This window comes from Idiotropiscis lumnitzeri, chromosome 1 (genome assembly GCF_059441095.1).
Source record: "Idiotropiscis lumnitzeri isolate Australia: NSW breed Sydney's pygmy pipehorse chromosome 1, RoL_Ilum_1.0, whole genome shotgun sequence".
NCBI lineage: Eukaryota > Metazoa > Chordata > Actinopteri > Syngnathiformes > Syngnathidae > Idiotropiscis > Idiotropiscis lumnitzeri.
The window spans coordinates 30,912,979-30,936,664 of record NC_142391.1 but is presented as its reverse complement, the minus strand read 5'-3'; the positions used below and the strand labels follow the sequence as shown (position 1 = coordinate 30,936,664).

The 23,686-nt window shown below is 40.3% G+C and overlaps 1 protein-coding gene across 1 annotated transcript in view; it reads right to left on the bottom strand.

Moving 5' to 3' along the window:
- The window catches only part of oxct1a (3-oxoacid CoA transferase 1a), a 40,037-nt gene that overhangs the window by 5,192 nt on the left and 11,159 nt on the right, over positions 1 to 23,686 (bottom strand). Inside the window, exons 8-15 of the mRNA XM_088295001.1 lie at positions 13,974 to 14,081; positions 13,614 to 13,728; positions 12,975 to 13,069; positions 12,450 to 12,498; positions 12,206 to 12,278; positions 11,323 to 11,398; positions 4,089 to 4,178; positions 3,364 to 3,444 (exon numbers count right to left, since the gene is read on the bottom strand). Coding sequence (XP_088151127.1) covers positions 3,364 to 3,444; positions 4,089 to 4,178; positions 11,323 to 11,398; positions 12,206 to 12,278; positions 12,450 to 12,498; positions 12,975 to 13,069; positions 13,614 to 13,728; positions 13,974 to 14,081 — 687 coding nt within the window. The remainder of the gene's footprint in view (positions 1 to 3,363; positions 3,445 to 4,088; positions 4,179 to 11,322; positions 11,399 to 12,205; positions 12,279 to 12,449; positions 12,499 to 12,974; positions 13,070 to 13,613; positions 13,729 to 13,973; positions 14,082 to 23,686) is intronic.

Sequence of the window (23,686 nt, the reverse complement as noted above, 5' to 3'; positions counted from 1 at the left end):
AATAAACATTTTCATTTTGGATTGGGTAGACTCATTTCAGATGAGAGCTTCAAGGTGACGGGTGCGGGGATTGTCCTCTTAACATTGCTGCCAATAAAGAAGTACCGCACTCTCAGCACTCAAGAGCCATACAAGCTGACCACCATGCATCAATAATTGTGGAAAACTTTCACTCTCTTGCTCTTGCCTTTCCTCATGATAAAGGTTGCAAAATATAGTACAACAGCACAACAACATTCAGGAAAGCGAGTAAAGACATTCCATCTACATAGCTATGTCAATGAAGTGAAAACCTCCGTCTGTTAAGCCTGTTCAAGATGAATTGGGTATATTTCCGTTATTTCAAATTGGGATAACAGACCAAATGTGTTTGACCTAAGAAAGAAAATTTCTGACATGGTTTGACTGATTGAGAAAAGCAGCAGGAGATGAAATAAGGAAGGCAACGAGGAGCCGGCACCATGCTGGCAAGGGCAGGAGAAAGAGATTTATTCTTTATGGACAGAGACCATCTCGCTGGGAAATCTTGTGCAATTATAGATCTCATCAGTCGAGCAGAAAGAGTGAAAGGGATGGAACGCTGTAGGACTTTAGCCAGTGTCTGGTCAGTTCAGCGACATAACTTCTAAAGGGGCAAAACACAGCACGGTAACACGATTTGGCCAAGAGGATACAAAGATTGCAGCAGCTTCGAGGTCACTGATCTTTCCTGTACTTGAGCCACACATATTTTCACTGGTCTCATGTTAAAACTACTAAGCTTTTTACATTTTCTGCAGCTGATTCCCCAACATTATTCACTTTCTCGCCACTGGATTCTGCAGCATCAGTCTTTTTTCTATAATTGGGAGGAAGGACTAAATCGGTTCACAATCTCGGGTGAGAGTGGATGATGAAAAATATTCAGCCACTTCCACAGCTTCACTCAATTGGAGGATCTTTGGCTTTCTTTAGTGAATGTCTTGAGAGCGTTAGCTTCATACTGAACTGCAGAAGATGTGAGAAGCCTGGACAATGAGATCTACAGAGTCCAATTCTGAATGTTACATTTTCATTGGAAAATCAATTTCACTGCTCTGTACAGCATATTAACTAGCATTGGTCACCAACTTTGTTCCTCACATGAAGTAGATGAATACTGTATTTCCTCACATGGTGACCCCGAGAAAAAAAAAAGGCTTTCTGTTGCCTGCTAACCTCAAATAAATGTGTCACTTTGTGTCTCAAGAGAAAACACTACCTGGTGCCATTAATTGGCTGTTATTACATTTAAGGTACTATGTAATACACATTTACAACAAAAGGTTCAGTTGGGTTTAGTACCTGTGATTCCCTACCGCCATGCCATGAGGGATCAGGTCAGCTGTGCCTTAATTGGTTGGAAAAATGTCACTTGTTTGCGATTAAAGTAATGCATTATTACTCATCTATCTATGGCGGTGACACAGTGAAAGGCAGAACAATTACTCTTCTATTAGATGGCAGAAAGAACAACTAAGCTGTGTATCCACCTGTTGCCATTCACAAGACAGAATAAGAACTTTGTGTACATTTAAACAGGCCCGCACAAGAGTAATATGAGTTAATTGCGATATTATTTAATTACACACGTGTGCCGTTTATGTTTAGTTATATGCCATGAGATTGTTGTAATTTCTAATATATGGCTTGCCTCAATACAAGGTTGAGAAACATCCATCCATCCATTTTCTGTACCGCTTCTCCTCACTTGGGTCATGGGGGGTGCTGGAGCCTATCCCAGCTATCTTTGGGCAGTAGGCGGGGGACACCCTGAACTGGTTGCCAGCCAATTGCAGGGCACACAGAGACGAACAACCATCCGCACTCACACTCATACCTAGGGGCAATTTAGAGTGTTCAATCCGCCTGCCATGCATGCTTTTGGAATGTGGGAGGAAACCGGAGTACCCGGAGAAAACCCAGGCAGGGTCAGGAAGAACATGCAGATTCCACACAGGAATGCCGGAGCCGGGCTTGAACCCACGACCGATGCTGTCTCTTACTGTGAGGCCATCGTGCTAACCAGTCGGGCCACCGTGCCGCCCGGTTGAGAAACATTGCACCTTAATCCTGATTTTGTGTGTAGTCAACAAATCAACAAACAAAAAATATGGAAGTTACCTTCAATTCTGTACATGTAGCAAAAATACACATCAGCATGATTTTAAGGCTGTGCAGCAACTGCAAAGATGAGTCAGAACACGAACTACTTCCATGCCACAATGCAGGAAACAATTGTTTCTGCCGCTAGTGCACAAAAAAAATAAAATAAAATGCCCTTGACCACAATTTCAGGAAATCCTGTATTCTGCTGCAGTGGTATTTTAACTAACATTGAAAAAAAAAAAAACCTTTCAGGGAGTTGGAGCTTGGAAAATTCCTCAAACCCTCACATCACATTTGGGTTTAAAGCTTGTGTGTCTGACATGTTCAGTTCGGTGACACTGAATAGGACAGTAATATTCAAGCATATGACTTTAAATTCAGTCATACTCTAGCAGGAGCAACAACACGCCAGGCGGGGGAATAAGGACTTCAATAAATGACATAATGAGACAAGCCATGCCCCCGTGTGAAAATGAAAACACTAAAACAAAATCAATAACCAGCCTCCAAAGAGACTAATTGGTACTAATTGAATCAAAGTCGTATCCGTCCACCCCGAGAGCATCACAGCAATCAGTCAACTTGTTTTTATATGAGTGTGCGTGTGTGTCTGTGTCACAAAGGTAATTTATTATCGGCTAATGATGTTATGATGTTATACACGAGAGGTGGCTCTGATGTATACGTGATAAAGCCTTAGTTGCATGGATAATGCAGTTACAGTGCAACCACCTAACAATCAAGTTTATATGATCAAGAGTGAAAATATCTCAGGAAAAACGGCATAAAAACATATTTATCATGCAGAAGTCAGCTTTCTGCATATTACCTCAGCAAATCTTACAAGACTTCAGCAAAGTCCCAATCTAGGGATAAACTTCAATATGTCCGTGATGTATGATCAGATTTAGTTTTATTACGCATCCTTTTTTTTTGTTCTGCTTATCCTCATTAGGGTCGAGAGAGAGAGAGCGAGAGAGAGCGAGAGAGAGAGAGCGAGCGAGCGAGAGAGAGAGAGCGAGCGAGCGAGAGCGAGAGAGAGAGAGAGCATTTCACACCAGCTGGAGCTGTAACAAAGCAGTTTCCATATGGTGTAATATCATTTGTTTTGGCAAAAAAAACAAAAACAAAAAACAAGCCATGCTATTTGGTGCCGGCATCATGACACTGGAGCGGGTTATTTTATTTACCAAAAGGTTGTTTAGCTGTGTGTATGTTAACTAAACAAATACAAACCTTCTCTGTGATGATTCGGTCCACACACTGCTTCCCTGTCAGAGGCAGAAGGCACTTGTCCAATATCTTGTGTTTACCGCCCTACAAGAAAGCAGCACACATTACTAAGACAGCCTCAGCCTAACGTTAGAACTCACAGTCAACCATTAAGACCAGTCAGACCCTTCAAAGTGCAACAACAATTTCATAAATGAAGATTCAACCGCAATATTTCAAGGTATGAAGCCAGACATGCTTTAATCCCCAGGTAGCTGAAGTGCAGATGTGAACGTCAATCTCAATCTTCCCACCGTTCATCTTTAAGTGAGAGCAGGTCATATGCTCCATCATGAATGACAACACCCTTCAGGGCAGTGAGTGTGTTCACCTGCTGCACCATCTAGACCGTAGCTGGGCTCCAGGCTCAGTGTGGTTGTGCGTCATGTTTTCGCTGCCCTTGCTTTACATTTACAGGAATCCAAAATCAAACGTGTATTCTGAGTCGTCCGTCGCCGCAGTACCACTCTGACTAATCAGCTCTTGACTCCAATCTTGAATTAGCTAAAGAGAAATGAGCAGCAAACTGGTATGCACGCTGAACCTTTTCTGCTTCAGAGCCATTAAGCAAACCATTAGGAGAATTACCATTAATCAGTCAGAACGCTGACAGTCATTAGTGCAGGAAGTAGACACAGGGCACAAAGAAAAATGAGGGGAATGCACACATCCACTCATATGATACAAACCTTTGCTGAGTGCTCCATGGTGACCACCACCTTGGTTCCTGCGCTGGCCACCAAATCCATAGCTCCGCCCATTCCCTTCACCATCTTCCCCTGAAATTGCAAGATAAATATTGATGATACACAAATGATTACAACAAATTAAGATTTTTTTTTCACATTTGCGGGACACTGGAAGAAATATTTGGATAGAGCAATCGATTGTCATTGTTTGCCGTCATTGAAACTATTCTACACGCCGTAAATAATACAAGAGAACAACCATCCGGAGCTGCTTGCAGCAAGAAAGAATTTATTGATTCTACATTTTGTTGGGCGGCACGGTGGACGACTGGTTAGCATATCTGCCTCACAGTTCAGAGGTGCACGGTTTGTTCCTGGGCTCTGGCCTACAAGTGTGGTTTTTGCATGTACTCCCCCTGCCTGCATGTGTTTTCTCCAGGTACTCGGGTTTCCTCCCACATTCTAAAAGAATGGGAAAAGGAACAACATTTTTCCTAGTGATGACACTTTAAACAATGTGAGAGAAAAATAATATAAACTGCAATTTTAGTATTGATAAGCTGACCACAATCAATCTTTCCACCGTATTAAATGTCTTGAGTTATTTGTTGCGATTACTGTAAAATATGTAATATCAGATTGGAATATGGTAGTTACTCTTTTGCCAGTACACGATTAAAAGAATTCGTTTAAGTGACAACAATGACAATATTTTACCGTGCTGCACAGTTCAAGAAACCCTGTACAAGAGTGGAAAACTAATTTCTTCTTCAGAAGTGCCAATTATGATAAACCAGTGCGTTTAAAAACTTAATACAACTTTAAACGCCAGTAACAAAACAGTTGTCGTGTTCCCTGCATGTTATCTTAACTGGAGAGGCTGCAGTTCTTAAGACATTTTTCGGACGTGAGAAAACATTTTTGTAAAATGAATGGATGGAAAAAAGTCATGAGGAACACAAAAGTAGTACTTACAGTTAAACAGTGGCTGTAGAAAGTTAAAATATCGCATCTTTGGTATTTTGACCGAGCAATATTTGCCCAGACTCAGACTCAGAATCTGTCTCGGTGACAAAATGTCAATTTGGGCATGTAGCCTTCATGCTTCTACTGGGAAGCTGAAGCTTAAGAGTAATATCATATTTTGTAAATAAAGTTTGCAATGGGAACTACCAGAACTAAATTCAATTAATACAAATCTGTGAGGTGAGGGCTGTGCACAGGAGACATCCTGGCAATCTGATACATTTGGAGAGCTTTTGCCAGGAAGAGAGGACAACTATTGCCAAGTCAAGATGGGCCATGCTGATATGACTCCTACACAAAACACTCAAGGCTGTCATTAAATCAAAAGGTGCTTCAAAAATCATTTGTGGTCTCATTCTTTTACTTTAGAATAATGTGTTTGCGTTCTACTGTTGCAATGGAATATGATAAGAGAGGAGTGAAAGCATTTCTTGACTTATTACATGAGGAAAACGTCCCAAAAAGTGAACATTTGTAAGATTTGTAAAGATTTGAAGGGACCCAAAGCCATTTACGTCACTTCAATCCCCTTTCCTCCAGTCACTTGAATTCAAGGAGGTCCCAATGTTACTCAAGTATCAGATCAACAAATGAGTATTTCAAAGCAGAGAATGTGACTTTCAAAATGAAATAAACCTGAAACATCAACTCGGATCTCTGGTGGGTAAAACATTTTTTTTTACTCAAAGTGCCTCAGTGCCCCTAATGAAAGAAAGCTTCCAAAAAAAAAAAAAAGGAGGAGGCTGACATGCAGATATTGCCACAGGGTGACGACTGAGTAACTGAATTAAAATCCTGTTTGCTCATCAATCATGTGAAGAGGCTGCTTTGCTTTGCTCTCTGCTCGATAACCAGGGGATATATACGTATCTATTATGCCAAGGGTTGTGCATCATAAGAATTCTGACTGCCTCCAGGGAGGCCAGCTGGGTGGGAAAGATACCAAGCCAAAGCAGTGCGCGGGTGGCGAGAGGAGCGAAGGGGTAAGTTTGATTTAATTGAATATACTGTCACGCATCACCTTCAGAAGTATCCTTGTAAAAAGCTGAAATGAGCACCCCCCCAAATTAGTTTAATACAACAAAAAACATCCCCTTTGAGCTTTAACCTTCTAAGACAGCACTAAAGCCCTCCACCCAGTCAAGTTCACACGTCTGCTTTATTTAATGCGTGGCATCTTTTAATAGGCGACTTGAGCAGGAAACGGCGTCCTTTTTCATGCGATCGATGCTAATGCACTTTCTGACATTCAAAGAGCTGGCGAGTGTGCGCACAGCCCCTCGGGGATGACCACGTCTGCCCTGATACTAGCAAGTCTGACTTGTGTGATGATGAGTGTGAGCCAGACACCTGTGAGCACAGCCTTCTCACAGCGACCTGAGCTGCTGTTAATCTGCGTGTGACTATGGACAAATGTCTGTTCAAATGTTCCTGCTATTGTCGTGATCTATATATTGCTGAGACGACGCCTTCTGATCTTCAGCTTTGCATCTGCTTATCTGCATGTTTTAAGTCAATTTGATGTTGATCTGTATGCATGATTGTGCGTGTATAAGAGTAAAGCGGATCCATGCATAGCGATAGACGGGCCAAATTTGAGAATTACGCCCACTTCTGATCAAAGTCATCAAAGTCCTGATTATTAGATGTGATTAGTGAAGATTATCCTGAAATGCTATCTTGTGGCGTGGGGTGTGTTGAGAAAATTTTGATTCCTGATTTGCTCGGAAATGAGCAATGAACAGCGACGACCGCCAATTGTAAATGTTAAACCTTTTAATATTTACTGCCAGATTGTGAGGTACAATGGAATGCTTGAGCTGTTAAGGAAAGTAAAAAAGCATGCGCATAACATGTCTCACAAATAAATATGACAAGATGAAGGCTTTCGGATGGTATTATTATTATTAATGGCCGACATCCGTTGGTTTTGCTTTTCTTGCTATCCTCACACAGGAAATGCATTGACGAATTTACCCTCCTAATTTAGTGTACGTTAGTACTCTTCTTTGTTGAATTTTGCAGCATTCTGGATTCCCTGTCATTTTATACTGCCACTCACAGGTCACTGTTGGTACTACAATAGAGGTTTGGGGGAGGAGACTCGCAATTGTCGGTGGAGATATCATTGTGTGTGGCAGGGCTGACAAAATTAATCGATCAATCAACAATCAATTACCAAATTCATTGCTAATTGTTTAACAGTCATTGTTTAACTTGAAGTGGTCCAAATCCTCTAATTTAAGTCTGTCAAAAGTAAAACATCTCATGGAAGCGCTTTGTTACACCTCCAGTTGTTGTGAAATACGCTACATAAATAAATTTGTATTGTATTGTAAAAAAAAATAATAATAATCTGCAAGACAATTCAATTCAAAATTCGGTTAACCGATGGAATAATCACTAAAATAATAATTGATTCTAAATATATTCTATAGTATGTGTTGGTTATCACAGATACACATACACGATATATAAAAAAAAAGTGTTATCCAAGATTGCAAACGGTCGCAAAGACAATCAATGTACAGTATCGAAGGAGTCTTGGTGGATTTCTACAGAGGTTCCTGGTACCAATACAGTCGTATCGCTCAACTTTATGAACTGATATTTGGTTGCATTAGTTTATCATTCCCAACACTTTTGATAACCCCATGTTTATTTTTGAAGTTATTTATCTATGTTTTTTACGCAACTGAGGATTTCTTTTTCATATACTAATGGCATACTCGTCTGCTCTTTAAATTAATCCTTGCCTGAGGCAGCTACGCTTGTGCTGGTTAAATAGGCGCTAAGGGAAAATGTTAGCAGCTTAATGGATTTTTCAAAGCGAGAGATAATGTGGGGGACTGTAGGAGGCTGGATCTGTGGAGCCGAACCCAGATTACAAGAGACATCTGATGTTGAAGTACTGCTGGGATGGCGCCGATCAGGACAAGCGAGAGAGAGGAGATGACATTGATGTCAGGCACTGCCCACCAGACAAGTTTTTTCTTTTTTTTTTTTGGGGGGGGAGTGGGAGTGGATTGTTTTGTTTGTCTTTTTTAGTAAAGAAGTAAAGGTAAAACAAAAGGGGAACCCTGAAGACCATATGGAAAGAATATTAAGTCTTAAAATACCCTTCTGCCGCGCTTTAAACATGCAATATTTAAACAAAGCAAAACTACTTTTAAAAACACATTATAAACATTTGAACTCACAAAAAATAGAATGACAAATGAAATTTATCGTAATTATGTTATAATAATGTTATAAATATTTGTAATATAGTCTAAGCATTAAAATAAACCTTTCACACATTGCAAATGTTTTTTATGGTGAACAGAAAAATCTGCAATTGCGGGCTGTGACAGGTATCAGCGATTGGCGATCTCACCCAAAATTAATTGAGGATTACTGCATACATATGAAATTATTCGAAAAGGGCAGAATCACATTCAAAGCAGTTAGGCTCTAGCATCACCAAAGTCATCATGTGTTGCCCAAGTTAAGCCAATGTTTTTTTTTTGCCATTGCAGTATACAGTCATCAGTTATTTTTTTTACAAATGTGAAACAATTAAATTAATGTATGAAATCAGTTATATTGTTTATCCCTAATTATTCATAAAGTTTGACCCAGGAATGAATTTTATTTTTTTCTGGGAAAAATGGTTGTTTCTCCAATGATGTCAGAGCGCAACCAGTGTCTTGGAACTAACTATGCTACAAAATATGTTGCTGAAGCCCTACTGCATGAGAGGAGCATCACCAACTGCAAAAATGTTTTATCTAAAAATTGACAATTTGCATTGTCATGACAACTTGTTTGTACACTGTGGCAGAAACACCGTGCAAAAATGATCCAATAGTTGCCACTTGCCAGGCCGCTACCTCTCTCTTCCATTCAACATAGCTGACAATCACCGGCGTCTGACACAAAAGACTCTCCATTAAATCACATAACGAAAGGCTGTCTTGGTCACGTGGATGACCAATGACAAGCGTTAGAATTCTCACCAATTGGTTTCAAATTGAGGATGAGGCAAACTAACAGTCCAATGCAACTCAGCGGGATTCAATAAGGTTTGCATTTTGCTTGGTTTCTTTTGCAGTGCGTACTTCCAATGAATTCTGCCTTCTAATGAGTTATGCAATTTCCTTTGATTGGGAGCCAGTCAGAGCTGTGTAAAGAAACAATTTTGCTTCAAGATGGGCCATGGTTTATTCTGCTGCCATCCACGTGGCACAAAGCACACACAATTAAGACAACAACTTAAAATGCACATTATCTGGCAGGTAATCTTTCAAGCAGCTCCATCACTGAAGCTACCATTTTGGGGGTAGAGTCAGTTAATGGCTTTTTATGGCCCTTTTTTTGCTCATTCTTTTTTTCTAACACAAATGTGACACAATAACCAACATGACATAGATCCGTTTTCTTATGGGTCAGTGGTAGGTGCAAAAATGTAAATTGGAAGACCGTTTGAGTTACACAGTAGAGAGATAACAAATAAACGTGTCCTATGAGTGGTTTATGATCTCCTAGCTTATGAGAATGTAACATGAAACTCACAACTTCATTACAGCAATGCAATTACATTTTACAAATCTGTAATTAATTACTTGCTACATTTAGCCACCGAGTCAATTGTACAAAAGACACCACTCAAATTTCATGTAAATGCGTATGGTCAACTACAATGTACAAATGCAAATGTACAAAACATTCTTCAGGCAGCATGTCAAAAGTTTCATTTCAGATTCAAAACACAGCATGGAGAAGGGTATGACACAAAATCAGGTCCCCCACATTTAGGAGAGTTTGGTCATGCCCCAAAAGCTCAATGATGATGAAACAGCATAGCAAAATCCTTAACTGTATTCTCCTCTAGTGCTCTGTCACAAGCCATTGTTGATCCAGATGTTTCAGCCCGAGTGGAGATGTAAAAGCATTTCAAAGCCCTCAACTGGAAAATGTTTATCTGCATTTGCATATTGAAAGCGTTCAAAATCGAAATCACGCGGAGAGCATCACATTCCCGACTCCTACGTTAAAACATTTCCAATTTCACGCTATGCACCCATCTTTAGATGGTGAATAATTTTCATTATCAGAGACGGAAGGGATTGTAATTCTCTTCATCCATCCTTTCAAAAGGGGGGGGCATATAATGAGGATTGAGGCGTAGGTGCGGATGGTGGTGTGTGAGTACACAGTCCATAACCAGCGTGGCCAAAGATAACTGCTATGTAAAACCTCCCACCACTGCAAAGCAAGCATATCGTCATGTGAAAACACACATATGTCCAATTTTATATATTTTCTCTTTCATTTTCAAGTTAATGGGATGTCTGTAATTCAGAAACCCCAAGTGTTTTTCACAGGACAGCGACCATATTTAAATCCATGTTTTTTAAGCATTCCAACAAACACCAGAAATGAAGAGGTTATTAGAAAATAAATGCACCCTTTGATGGCCAATGAGGACTGAGGCATCTTTGAATTAATGCAGTGCCTGAAGCAACATATACACTTCAGTCAAGCGAAAAATTGCAATGCGCCAGGGGCATTTGTGTCGAGTCCCGCCCCCAAATCTTCTGTAGAGGCTTTTAATGGGTTCTTGACCTTCGTAATCACTGAGGACGGCTGTGGCCGCCTTAGTCCAGAGACCAATTGACATGATCAAACATCTTGCTAGAATCCCAAACCCAACCCATACAATTTAAGCACCTGCAAGTTCACCCGCATAGAACAATCGCCATGTTCTGGTCGGGTACTCTAGTACAACAAAAAACCTTATCAGATATGAGGTAGTCTGTGCAGCAGCTCAGTGCTGCCAGGAACATGTCATTCTTCCTCAAATAGCAATGTCATTTTTGAAGGGAAACACTTGATTTTGCAAAGTCAGGGTGCTCATGTTTTTTTTTTTTCATGTATGCCTCACACGCATGCAAATTCTCATCAAAAGTGGTGACTACTTCCTTGGTCAGTTTTGTTGTTGGATAACGGGTGTTGCATTTTCAGGGTGCAATTCCGCTAAATGTATCGCTGACTTTGACCCAAGGCAGCCATAAAAATATGAGATGTTCTTTACAAGCTACAGCGTTGGTGCCATTCTATAAAATGAATTCCCATAAGATTGCCAGACAAGTTCTAGTTCTAACTGACTGTCAGCATTTTAACCCCCGCCAAAGGAGAAAGATGAAAGACGCAAAAAGAAACTTACGGGGATCATCCAGTTGGCTAGGTCTCCGTACTTGGACACTTGCATGGCTCCAAGCATGGTCAGGTTGATGTGTCCCCTGAAGAGCAAAGTCGCATCCATAAGAAGACAGCTGTCAACATTTGAGGCAGGGCACTTGAGTAAGACGATTATTTTACGTGTCTGTTACTGTCCACCATGGTGAAATCTAACATATATCCATTTAAATGTTTACAAACCCAAGTAGGGTTTGAATGTGATGTTGTTTTAAGGGACACATGATTTTGCTTTGATAGTCCGTAATTTAGCTCGCTATACAGAGACAAATTAAGTACGTATTGAATTCTTTATAGGGTTACAATTTTTATAAAGGAGTTTTGTTTAATTCGTGTTGGACCTTATGCAAGTATTACTGACTACACTGCAACATTTTCTGGGTTGGGCAATAAAAATTAATCTCTCTTTTAGTTACTCCTTTCAAACATCCATAAATGTTGCACAAAGGCCAAGACTGAGATTGGTGTCGTCGTTACCTGTGTGACTGGAAAGCGCTATTTATGAGCATTATCGGATTTCCACGGGGTGTAAATGCACGCACACACAAACGCACGCGTAGACACAAACAACTGATGTGAGTGCAGGTGGGCCAGACAGCTGACAAATCAATAGGAACCAAGGTGTTTTGGACTATTGGCCAGGCTTCTGTATAATTCCATTTGTTAGAGATGCGGTTTGCAAATACCCAGGTTTGGTAATTGTCGTTGAAGCTTGCCTTGGTGTTTATCAAATGGGCGGTGGTTCAAACACATACTTTTAAGAGAATATTGAAATGATTTGCGAGTATGACTAAGCAGTGAAGTTCCCATATGCCAAGCATATCAGATTCTCAGAACTTTTCGAGTCTTACCCTCGGATCATGGCAAATGACTCATCGCTGGAGAAATAGGCAGCTCCGGGAAGCACTGTGACAGTCTCCTTTCCTGCACAACATTGAAACAACTCTTAACTGCGGTAGAATACTTAAGCAAATGAATAGATGTTGAATGTAAAAGGCACAGAAATAACCAATTTGTATTCATGTTATTTGGCTTGTGTCCATGTTTCATTTTAAAGGCTTCAATTCAGTATGGGCACATATCGATTGGTCTGACCTGCATTAATCAGGTCCGCATCTACTTCAGCGTCAGTGGGGTATGGGCCCTGCATAGATAAGGAAAATAAAACAAACAAAAAATACATCAAATGAACTGAGATTTGATTAGCATGCGCACACACGCACACGCACACACACACACGGTGACTCAGAACAGCTGGACACAATTGCATTTCTGTGACTCGACGAGACTTTGATTTTTGAGAGGGAGAGAGCAGTGCATCACTTGTTCGAAATTGGCACTCATAATTAAGACATTTTGACAAATCAGGCATTGCCAAGGACGCCTACACTCTCCTGTCAAAAAATGATTGGGGAGTCATTCCATCTCGGCGGCGGCGTTCTTTTCTCTGGACTCGCAGTCAATAATGATTTTCAAAATAAAAACGAAGAAAATTAGTCCAGCCACCAGAATGGGTTACATAAGAAATTGAAAACATTATTATTGAGGGCCCCTTGTGGCTATTATTCCTCCTATACACAGAATGGGGAAAAAATGAAATACTAATCATGAAAAACTTACCAGGCCTAAAATTCCATTTTCGCTTTGCAGATGCACAGTGATGTCTGGCTTGATAAAATTGCTGGCCAACATTGGGATCCCAATACCAAGGTTAGCTGGTCAACATGTTAAGGATCCGATTTATAAGCTTGCCATTAAAAATATGCAGATTGGATGTTCATTCCCAGTGCCATATGACAAACAATCTGTCAAATGTAACCCTCCCCGTCAACAATAAGGAGAGATGACTGAGTTGCCCACAGATTAATCCCCCCCCCTATTTTTGTGAGCTTTTATATTTTTTCAACCCCCCCCCAAAAATCTTCAGAAAACATTCTATTATTTGGGTGTAAATGTGAAAAAAAATCTTGAGGAAACAGGAAAAAAAAAAGAAGAGTTAGTGTCCCATTACAGCTGTTCTCCAAAGACCCAAATTGTTTCCAGGGGAATAAGAAGCATAATTGCGACCTCTGATTGATTAATCAATCAGCTGATTGGTTTCCATACAGGACGGTTGTGCAACGGGTCGATAATTCATTAGGAAAGTGGGAAAAGGATGGTTGAGCCTGTTGAACAGCATCCCATGGCTGTCATTTGATTGAAGTGGATGACACCAAGAAAGATGGGTTGCAAAGTCAATTAAGCGTCAATTAAGGATACCATACATCCCATCTTCAAACTCCAAAGCTGCACGACGAATGATCCTTTCCCGGACAATATCGGAATCCTTTTTTGGTTTGGGCTTTTCCTCTTGGGGTTTCTTTACTGTGCGTTTCTGGAAACATTCAGAAGGCTGATTAAGTAATGTATCTGGATATGAAATGGCACATCAAAAAATGTCAAGCAACGAATGCTGTGTTGGAAACATTTCAATCATAAATAAATGACATCACCCAAATGTATTTCTTACACCATTTTTGCTGTATTATGGTATATGAGAAATGCTTCAAAGCCATATATATATATATATTTTATATATATATATATATATATATATATATATTTTTTTTTTTTTTTTACCTCAATCCTTTTTTCATGGCTGCCACCCTGGACAACCCTGTGGACGTAGATGCTGGGGATGTGGATGTCTTCGGCGGCAAAATTACCAACATCCACCACCTCTTCTACCTACAAAGAAGGAACCAGGGACACTAGTGTCAAATTATATGCATCATGTTTTGTGGAACCCTTTCAAAGTGTAGGGATAATATCGTTGATATTTCTAATTGAGAAGAAATCCGATTTCCCTTTTAAAAAAAAAAAATGTAAAAAAAAAAAAGCAAGAGCTCATGACAATAACATTACAAATTTCATAATTTTTTTTGATCCCCCATCAGAGATTTGCTTGGTTTCTGTTGATAACAAAACTTAATTTGCACCAATTTCCACATAAAAACAACATTTTTTTTTCTTTGCAAAAATAGCACTTGACGCAAAACATGGATATAAATATATCTAAAGAATTGACGCTTCAAATGTTCAACGATACAACATCGCAAAAAGAGGTCTAAAACTGCATTGTTGTTTTTGAACATATTCCAGCACTTTCACGCTCGTCTCTAATGTAGAGCAGCACAAAATATTTTAAAACTTGGAAGCCTATTCAAAACGCTGATGAATCACTGCTTTTATAAATATATACAGATAAATGGGCACCTTGTCTTGGGAAATGCTCAGTGTGAGTGACTCAGGAATTACCATCCACCAGACTCCAATCTAGTCGTATGGACAACGAATGTTTGTGAAAGTGATGCGCTCATGTTGTCAAGAGTCTTAGCAGACGTTAAACTCAGTAGTTCTTTATTTAGAAACATTAACGCCAGCAGGCTCGGAAATGTAATTAAACAGGGGCATGCAGAGACCTCTAAAGTCAAAAAGAGGGCACGTGGGACTTTTTTTTTTTTTATTATTGCTATGGTGGATACAACACAAATACAACATGTACACAAAATGCTAATTTGTGGCCACGCATTCCAAAGTTGTATCTCTCCACCGAACAGTTGGGTAAGCAAATCAAGAGCTCCTCCTTTTATGAAAATGCTAAGGTAAATTATATGAGGTGGGAGATAAAGACAGTCGATCCAGAAGCAACTTAATAAATAAGACAGAATTTTTTTTTAGGCTGGGAATATGGTACAAAGACATTCGAACATTGCTAAACAATAAAGAAAGATTCTTATTTAAAAAAAACTAATAAGTACATAAAGAAATACCCTAACATTAATTGAAAAAAAATGCCCAATAGTAAGAGAAATCTGAAAATGTGGTGTAACGAGCCAAACTGAACTGAAATGGGTTTGGGGACATGGAACCAAATTAGATGAAGCAGAATATTTAACTTTATAGAGTTGATCATGGCAGCAAATGGTAAATGTAAGAGAATATGAGTTTGTTTTTATGAGACTTTGGCGAGAGGGCATTTACAGTGTTTGTTTGTTTGTATTTATTTACGATGCATTATGTATCCAGAAAAAAGTCGCCTGTGTACCACATACTAACTGCATCGCACCACTTTATTATCATCTTGACCGCAAGTGGCAGAATTGAGTTCAAGGTGACAACAAGGGAGGGTGTCTTTTCGATCCAACTAACAAGACCCAGCAAAGAGACACTGATTTGAGGCGAGGTGGGTCAACAGGATACAGAGCCAGGCACGAGTGCACCTGCTCCTTTCTCCTTAGATAATGTTCAAAAAGCAGTCTTCACCAGCTCAGGTGGGGGGCATCTTGCTGTTGACATTTAATCTGTTCGAGCATCAAAAAAGTTGTGTTGACATTCACAGTAGGTGTTCAACTTGCTTTTGACTTTTAAGTCACTATGCACAGAGGGAAAATTGCCACTGGTAGTTCTTTGTCAATGTGTATTTTATTTTTTTGAGAGAGCAGAGTTTCCTTTAACAAATAATTTGAGACAAGGCTGCTTGATTCTAAAAAAAAAATATGATATAATCACGCTTATTTTAGAAATAATTGAAATCCCGATTATTCAAACGATTTTTGTATAAATGGAAACAATTTTAAGACGAATCAAATTTATGTTATCTTGAAATTTAAGATGCAAATGTATAATTTTGAGTATGGTTTCTTTGTATCAACAATGCTTTGTAGTTTACTTACGATACACTTATTAATTGCAATAGAACGCCCAAATTATGAACCCGAGTACACTCACTATAGTATTAGACACTGTAAAATCAGTACTATTTTAATGTTTTATAAATAATATATACTGTATATAATATTTTTTTACGATTATACCAATTTTGTAATCGGTGAGTGCAATAATTGTAATTGTAATTGAATTTTGATGAATTGCACAGCTCTAATTTGAGAGTCCACTGGGAACATGAACAATTTCTCCCTACCTTGAAATTGTTTAGTAAACACACTTCAACCAGAAGTGAGCAACCAATCACAAAGGAGCAAATGGTGACTGACCCATGACATACAAAAGTCGTATCCACCCTAACAATATACAGTACTTGCCTGTGTAATGCGGTGTAACCTACTTATTCCATTTACATGAGGGGCAAGCAGCCGTTAGAGCAAATTGAATTTAATCGCTTCTTATATCCACTTCCTCCCTCAGCACTCAGCGCTGACTGAGAGGAGTCAGTGGTTAAGAGTGGATCTTGGTGTTGTCATGGATACGCAGACTTTGGTCGGCAGTGCCGCTCAGGACCGTCAAGTCTTTTTTCCTTCTCTTTTGATTGGGAAATGGTAAATTTGCCGCTGCGCCGTGAAAACCAGGCCATGCAAGATGAGATTGGTAGTGGTGGAGAACCGATAGCACGGTCCCACACATCCTCCCACGCCTTTCCGATGAGCTTCATCCTTCTTTTGTGAGACTGGCTATTTGCATAGACGCCTTTATCAAGCAAGACGGAGCTCACCACTTTAGATGAGTTGAAAATAGGGCAGACAGGGCCAAGGGAAACATTGTTTATGACAATTTAGTCACCGTTGAGAAAACTCTGTCACTTCTATTCAAAAATAGGCTACCAGGTTGGTGTTTGATTTTTTTCACTTGCGCAAACCCAACATTTTCTAGGCTCCATTTTAAATTAGACAACCAAGGCTAAGTCTCAACATAATAGAAAGCTCATCCAATTTAAATTAATGTAGTGAAAAACAAAACAAAACAAAAAAAACCTTTCATCTGTGTGATGTGTCCCAGGTTGAATGGTTTGCTCAACTTCAGACAGCAGCCTTAAAACACATGGAATGGTAATAAAAGAAAAAATGGAACGATAAACACACGGATGCAAAACAGACACACAAAAAGAAAAAAAACACACAAAAAAGCAAATGAGCAGGTGTGTGTGGTGGGAGCAAAAACAAGGCACACAACACATTGATATTCCTGTATGTGTAAGTTAATTTTCACATCAATGAGAGCAGAACAAGGCGAGCTAGCAGGCATCCGATGGGAATCAAAGTGACCTCCAAATGTGCTTTTCTAGAGAGTTTCTCAGCCAGGTTTTCATTTGTTTGGTTTTTTTCTTTGGAGGGGACGGGGGGGACCAAAAATGCTGTTAGGCTGCTTGCACATATGTTAAAACCATGACTACATTATAGTATCATATACTACTATTATAGACTACTGAAGTGAGTGTGAATGTTTGTCTTTGTGTGTGCCCTCCGATTGGCTGGCAAAGAATTTGGTTTGGATAATGGATGGACGGATGGATGAAATTTTGCGGGCAGAATTTTCATAGAGGAAGAATGATTCAGTTCTAGTATTACTGGCACAATCCAATAGTAAAATCTGGATTCAACCCAAAAAGTAAAGATTATTTCCAACCCAACGTAAGTGTCTTAATATAGAACGGTCAAGAAATGACATATGGGCTGAAGAAAATGTGAATAAACTTTTGGGCACATACTTTAAAAGTTGAATGGCAAATTTAAGGACATGCATTTACATCTAATGTATACATATCACTATATGTGTTCCCACAGACGAGGATGAAGTGGAGTGGTAAACCTCCAGAATGATGTCAAAAGTCATGCTCCATCTTCACTCAAGTGAGAAGAGAGTACCACACACACACACACACACACACACACACACACACGCAAGCGTGTTCCATCTTGACATCCACGTCATGATGCTGACACCCCTACTCGTGTGATCTCATGAGACGTGGCACATGTAGACTGTTCTCTGACTTGGGTTTTAAACTAGACAGTGATTTTAAATCAGATCAGCAAACCAGTGCTCTTGTTCGTCTTTCATTTTAGGCAGCTGGCTAAAGTGAACCCCTTCCTTTCCCAGCAGCACTAAGAAACAGTAATCCATGCATTTGTTGCATCTAGGCGAGATCACTGTAATGTATTTTACTTTGGAGTCAGCCAGTCCTCCCTCAAGCGCCTCCAACTGGTGCAAAATGCTCTACTGCTCGTCTTTTAACTGGATCTCAGACGACGGCTCGCATCACCCCAACGTTGGCTTCCCTTCACTGGCTCCCATTGCACTTTAGACTTTGCTTTAAGATACTTCTGTTCCTCCTCACCACCGTGAACCAAATGCTGCTGGTGGTGCCGAGGACTAAGCGCAGCCTCAGGGGGATTGTGGCTTTTCTGTTGCCGGTCCTTCCCTATGGAATGACCTCTCATTGAATGTTAGGCAAGCCCCATCTCTGTCCACTTTCAAAACTTGTTTGAAGACATTTTTATTCTTTAGCTTTCATCTTAACATGAGACTGTCGCTGTTCTTCTGGTATCTATTGTTTATATGTTTTAACTTGTGTTCTAATCTCCTGATAATTGATATTACACCATATGGAAAGCCCTTTGTTACAGCTCCAACTGTGAAATGTGATATATAAACAAATTTGCATCGTATTGTAGTGTTATGACTTCTACAGTGGATCATTTACCCTAAGTGTAAAGTACATTAATTGCAGTTTCTCTTTTGCAATGAATCCAATTGGACAGATTTACAGCCAGCCTTACTGAGATGCAACATGTAGGCAAAGAGATGATGTGGCTTGAGGCGACAAGCGGATGGGGAGGACTGCGACACCACACTCTCATTATCCCTCTGTATTTATAGACCCTCTCTATCTTCCCTCCCTATGTATACATGCGGGCAATTGGCCACGGCTTTGCTGTCACTTGCAGGGGAGCTCTGCACCGACATTCTCCCCCTGCCCAGAACTCTGATGACACCAAAAAAATATAAAATTGCCTCTCGGTGGATGGTTTCCAGGATCCAAAAGAATGGGAGAAAATATCACAGAAGCAGAAATTAAATGCTTCTATCTAGACTCACTGCTAATTCAAGCCAATGATGAAAGACAAACTGCTATCAACTGTACATGCAGCGTTTTGTCACATTTTACAATCGTAACTATGTAGCGACTAGGCTGTAACAAATTACTCACTAGAACTCCACTTTTGATAATTATCAATAGCAGCTAACTAGTGAGCAACTAACTCTAACAATTAAGAATTGAAAGTTGAACCCCCCGCCTAGACTTCTTCAGTCTCACAATCTTCAGCCATGTGGCTAACGGCAGTTGTCTCAACATTGCATTATCTCTGCTTTCTATGGCACTAAAATATTCAGTAATGCAGGCATGCCCTTAGGCTTCGAATGTGATTCACCTTAATTTGTTCTTTTTATTTAACTTCCAGGGAACATTCTTCTCTTAGCATCTCTCGTAGAAGCTGAGCTATCTTTAGGGATAGTTGAAGAAAAATAAAAACCTATAAGCAAGATTTTAATGAATTCCGATTTTTTTTGCCAACAGTTAAGAGATTTTTGCTCAGTTCAGAGTTGGATTAGGTTACAATTGACTAGGAAGATTTCTTCTAGTACGTCAGCTTTTTTTAGAGTATCTTTTGTTGTTTGTTTGCATCCAGGAGAGCAAATATCCTCTACTGCACAGCGTACTCGTCCACAGAAGAAGTAATGGGTAACATGTAATAGCAACTATTTCAACCTCATACAAGCCAGCACTGATTACATGGAAGCTCTTGCTGGGACTAACATGGATGACAGCAAGTCACAAGCAGAGCATGTCATGAAGACAGCAGAGGACTGTGACAAGTGCTTTACAGAGGTTGAGCAGGAGGTCAAGTTGGGTCTCTGGTCCAGATTGCCAAGAGAGCTGAGAAAGCCCTGAATTGAGCAGAGATGATTGAGGTGGAGCAAGAAACTTCTGAACACATTGAAGAGCGGGTAAAAAAAAGTAAACATGAAAGAGATTCGTGATGGAAGTGATGGGCAGCTTGGAGCAGCTAGCACACACACACAACACAGCTTAGTGGGCAAACCAAAATCAGCTACCATACATTCCACCTTTACCCATTATAGGAGTTGGGCAAAAAAAAAAAAATGCTCCTCGCACGCATACATACATTCACTTGATGCACGAGAAACTTCTATCGCTGGCTAAGTGATTGGGGGACCCTTCAGAAACAGGGAGAGCCTTCAGAGTCACCTGAAATAAAGAAACTTTATCTATTATATCAAATTCCAGGGGTGGAGTATACCAACCAGCACATGTGAAAAGAAGATGGAGAGTAGTCTGAAAGAACATTCAGTACTCATGATGCTGATGATGGACACTGCAAAGACACAAATTATATCACCCACAAAGCTGCCAGATGACTCCAGCGTAGAGGTGAAGACATCACATTGGTCATCCAGAGAGTTGGAGAAATGGCAATGAAGGTCAATACACTTTGAGAGCCAGAGTAAAAAGCCCAGAAGGGAGAGAAAAAGCTTCTGTGCTATGGGTTTGATAAAATAACAGCTCAAGACGTTTTTCCCTGAGGCATCAATTGATGAGCTGACCCGTCCAAAAAACAGATTAAACTTTTGATAAGCCGCAAAGAAGGACGTCTTGCCCCACAGAAGACATTTTATTGTTCTCTTGTTCTCTGACAAGGTCATCTCGGGAAAGCTGTAGGAGGAGTACAACCCAATCTGTTTGGAAAAACTAAAAAAACTTCAAAAAGTAGGGGATGTTCATGATGATTGATGGTTCAGTTAAGACTTAGGTTAGGTTAGGTTTGAGTTGACTGGGAACCTTTCTTCTGGTGCTTGTTTCTGTTGGGACTCGTTTAGAAACGGACAGGTCAGTCATATTTAAAGTGGTGGAAGTGTTTGTTCAGTCAGACAAAGACGTAGGCCACATGGGCAGCCAGCAAGAAATTTTGTTTAACACCAAATTACACTGAGTGCTCACACCCCGTGTGTACTGTTCCCATTCTAAGGGGGGGGGGATATCTCAAGGACTTCCGTTGATGACATTTGAATTTCGAGGTATCACCACTTTAGAATATGCTACTTTAATGTTGACATTTCAAATGACACTTGTGCCACCACACAATTTGCTTCAGTTCCAAATGATAGGTCGCAATGGAACTAATTCCTATTCAAACATACATGTGCATGTCAGCAAAAGTGTCTTCTCTTTTTGTGTTTTGGCTCCTGTCATCGCGCTGCTCTCAATTAATTCTTTCATCATTCAAAGCTACAGGTAATTTTTGCATTAATGCGCGGAGAAAAAACAAGATTAGGCAAGGGGAGAAGAGCCACTTGACGATGCCGCTCATAATTAATTAAACAGAAACACAGTAAGAATTCCAATAACTTACCAACAACATTCATTACACATCTTGATCACAGGCTTATTCAGAAATCTCTTAAGGTGGGAAATGATATGGAAAATGTACATATTTAAGCCCGTTTAACAATGAATAGTGACTAGAGAGTGCCGTAAAATTAGCTGAAAATGTTTCCTCTGATGAAGAGATAAGTGAAATTCCACACAAAGACTTTATTTTTAATGAGAATATTTCCCTAAATGCTTTGAACTTGTCTTAAGCTACTCGTGTAATATTGCGTAGAATGGCGCAGCGCCACAGTAATAACTAACCATAACATGTCTGCATGGATGTAGTTCAGGGGTGCTCATTAAGTCGATCGCGATCTACCGGTCGATCGCGGAGGTGGTACTGGTCGATCGCGGCGTGACATTAAAAAAATATCATCCTAGCATCAATGCCGTCACTTGATTAATATACAAGGCAGAGCCATTCAGATGACAACTGAATGTTGCCATTCTGGTGACCAATCAAATCAAACAACGGCTCTAAGTGCAGCAGAATTTACGATGTCAGCCTATCATCCATCCCCGTTACTTGATTGACATACAGGACAACCAGTCAGATAACAACTGAACTTTGACCTTTAGGTCACCGCTCATGCGTAAACAACGACGCTAAGTGCTAAGCTAGTCGGCGAATTGTGTCACATTTTAAGCCCTCGCTAAAGTTTATGGTCACTAAAATGAGTGAAGGAGCTGGACCAAGTAAAAAGGCAAAAACATATCACTTCCATACGGAATGGGAGGTGGACTTTTTTTTCACAATGTCATTTTCGAAGTGCGTTTGCCTCATATGCCATTCTATCATCGCAGTACCAAAGAAGGGAAATGTGGAGCGGCATTTTCGGACTGTTCAAGAAAGATACGAAAACGACTTCCCGCCGAAAAGCGAGCTAAGAAAGAGAAAGGTGAATGAACTAAAATCCCAGTTGACAAGACAGCAGTCATTTTTCACACAACATACTTCAAAAGCGAAGGCGGCCACCGAAGCATCGTTCCGGGTGTGTCACGCCATTGTTAAAAACAAGAAGTCCTTCCAAGACGGAGAGATGGTAAAAGAGGCATTCGTTGAAGCAGCTGACTCATTGTTCCGGGACTTTAAAAATAAGGCAGAGATATTATCTTCAATCAAAGCTCTGCAGTTGTCAAGACATACAGTTACACGTCGCTGTGATGCCATGGCCGAGGATTTAACCCAGCAAATGTGGACGGACATCAGAAATTGTGAATTTTTCTCACTGCAGTTGGACGAATCTACGGATGTGAGTGACACAGCCCAGATGTGCGTTTTCGTTCGCATGGTGTTAAGTGATATCACTGCAAAAGAGGAGCTATTAACAGTACTTCCCATGAAAGAACAGACGCGAGGAGAGGACATATTTCAGACGTTTAAAAACTTTATCGAGAAAACTGAGCTCCCAATGTACAAATTGGTGTCTATCACCTCAGATGGAGCACCTGCAATGGTTGGGCGTGTGAATGGATTTATTGCCAAGTGCAGGCAGGATGATGCGTTCCCAGACTTCTTGAATTACCATTGCATTATCCACCAACAAGCGCTATGCGCTAAAATGCTTAACATGAAAGAGATCATGGATGTGGCAACGAAGATCGCATGTTCTATTCGAGCCAGATCTCTTCAAAGACGGTTATTCCGTGCACATCTGGAGAAGGCTGGCTGCGACCACTCTGAGTTGTTGCTACATACTGACGTGAGATGGCTTAGTCGTGGGAAATTCCTCAAAAGATTTCGAGAGCTCTGTCCGGAGATTAAGGAGTTTTTCCGTGTATCTGGACATGCAGAATACAAGCAGCTAAATGACGGCCAGTGGCTGTTAGACTTGGCATTTTTAACCGATCTGACAAACTTGTTGAATGACCTTAATCTTGAGCTGCAAGGAAAAGACAAAACAGTGACCAATATGATCAGCTCAGTTCACGCTTTCAAACGAAAGATGCAACATTTCTCCACAAAGCTGCAGCACCATGATTTGGCAAATTTCCAGAACCTGGCGTCAGAGTTGGAGACGCAAGGGAAGGCCTGTGAGCAACTTGACAGTGCACGCTACACGGAGCAGATCACCGGTTGTCTGTCAGAATTTAACAAACG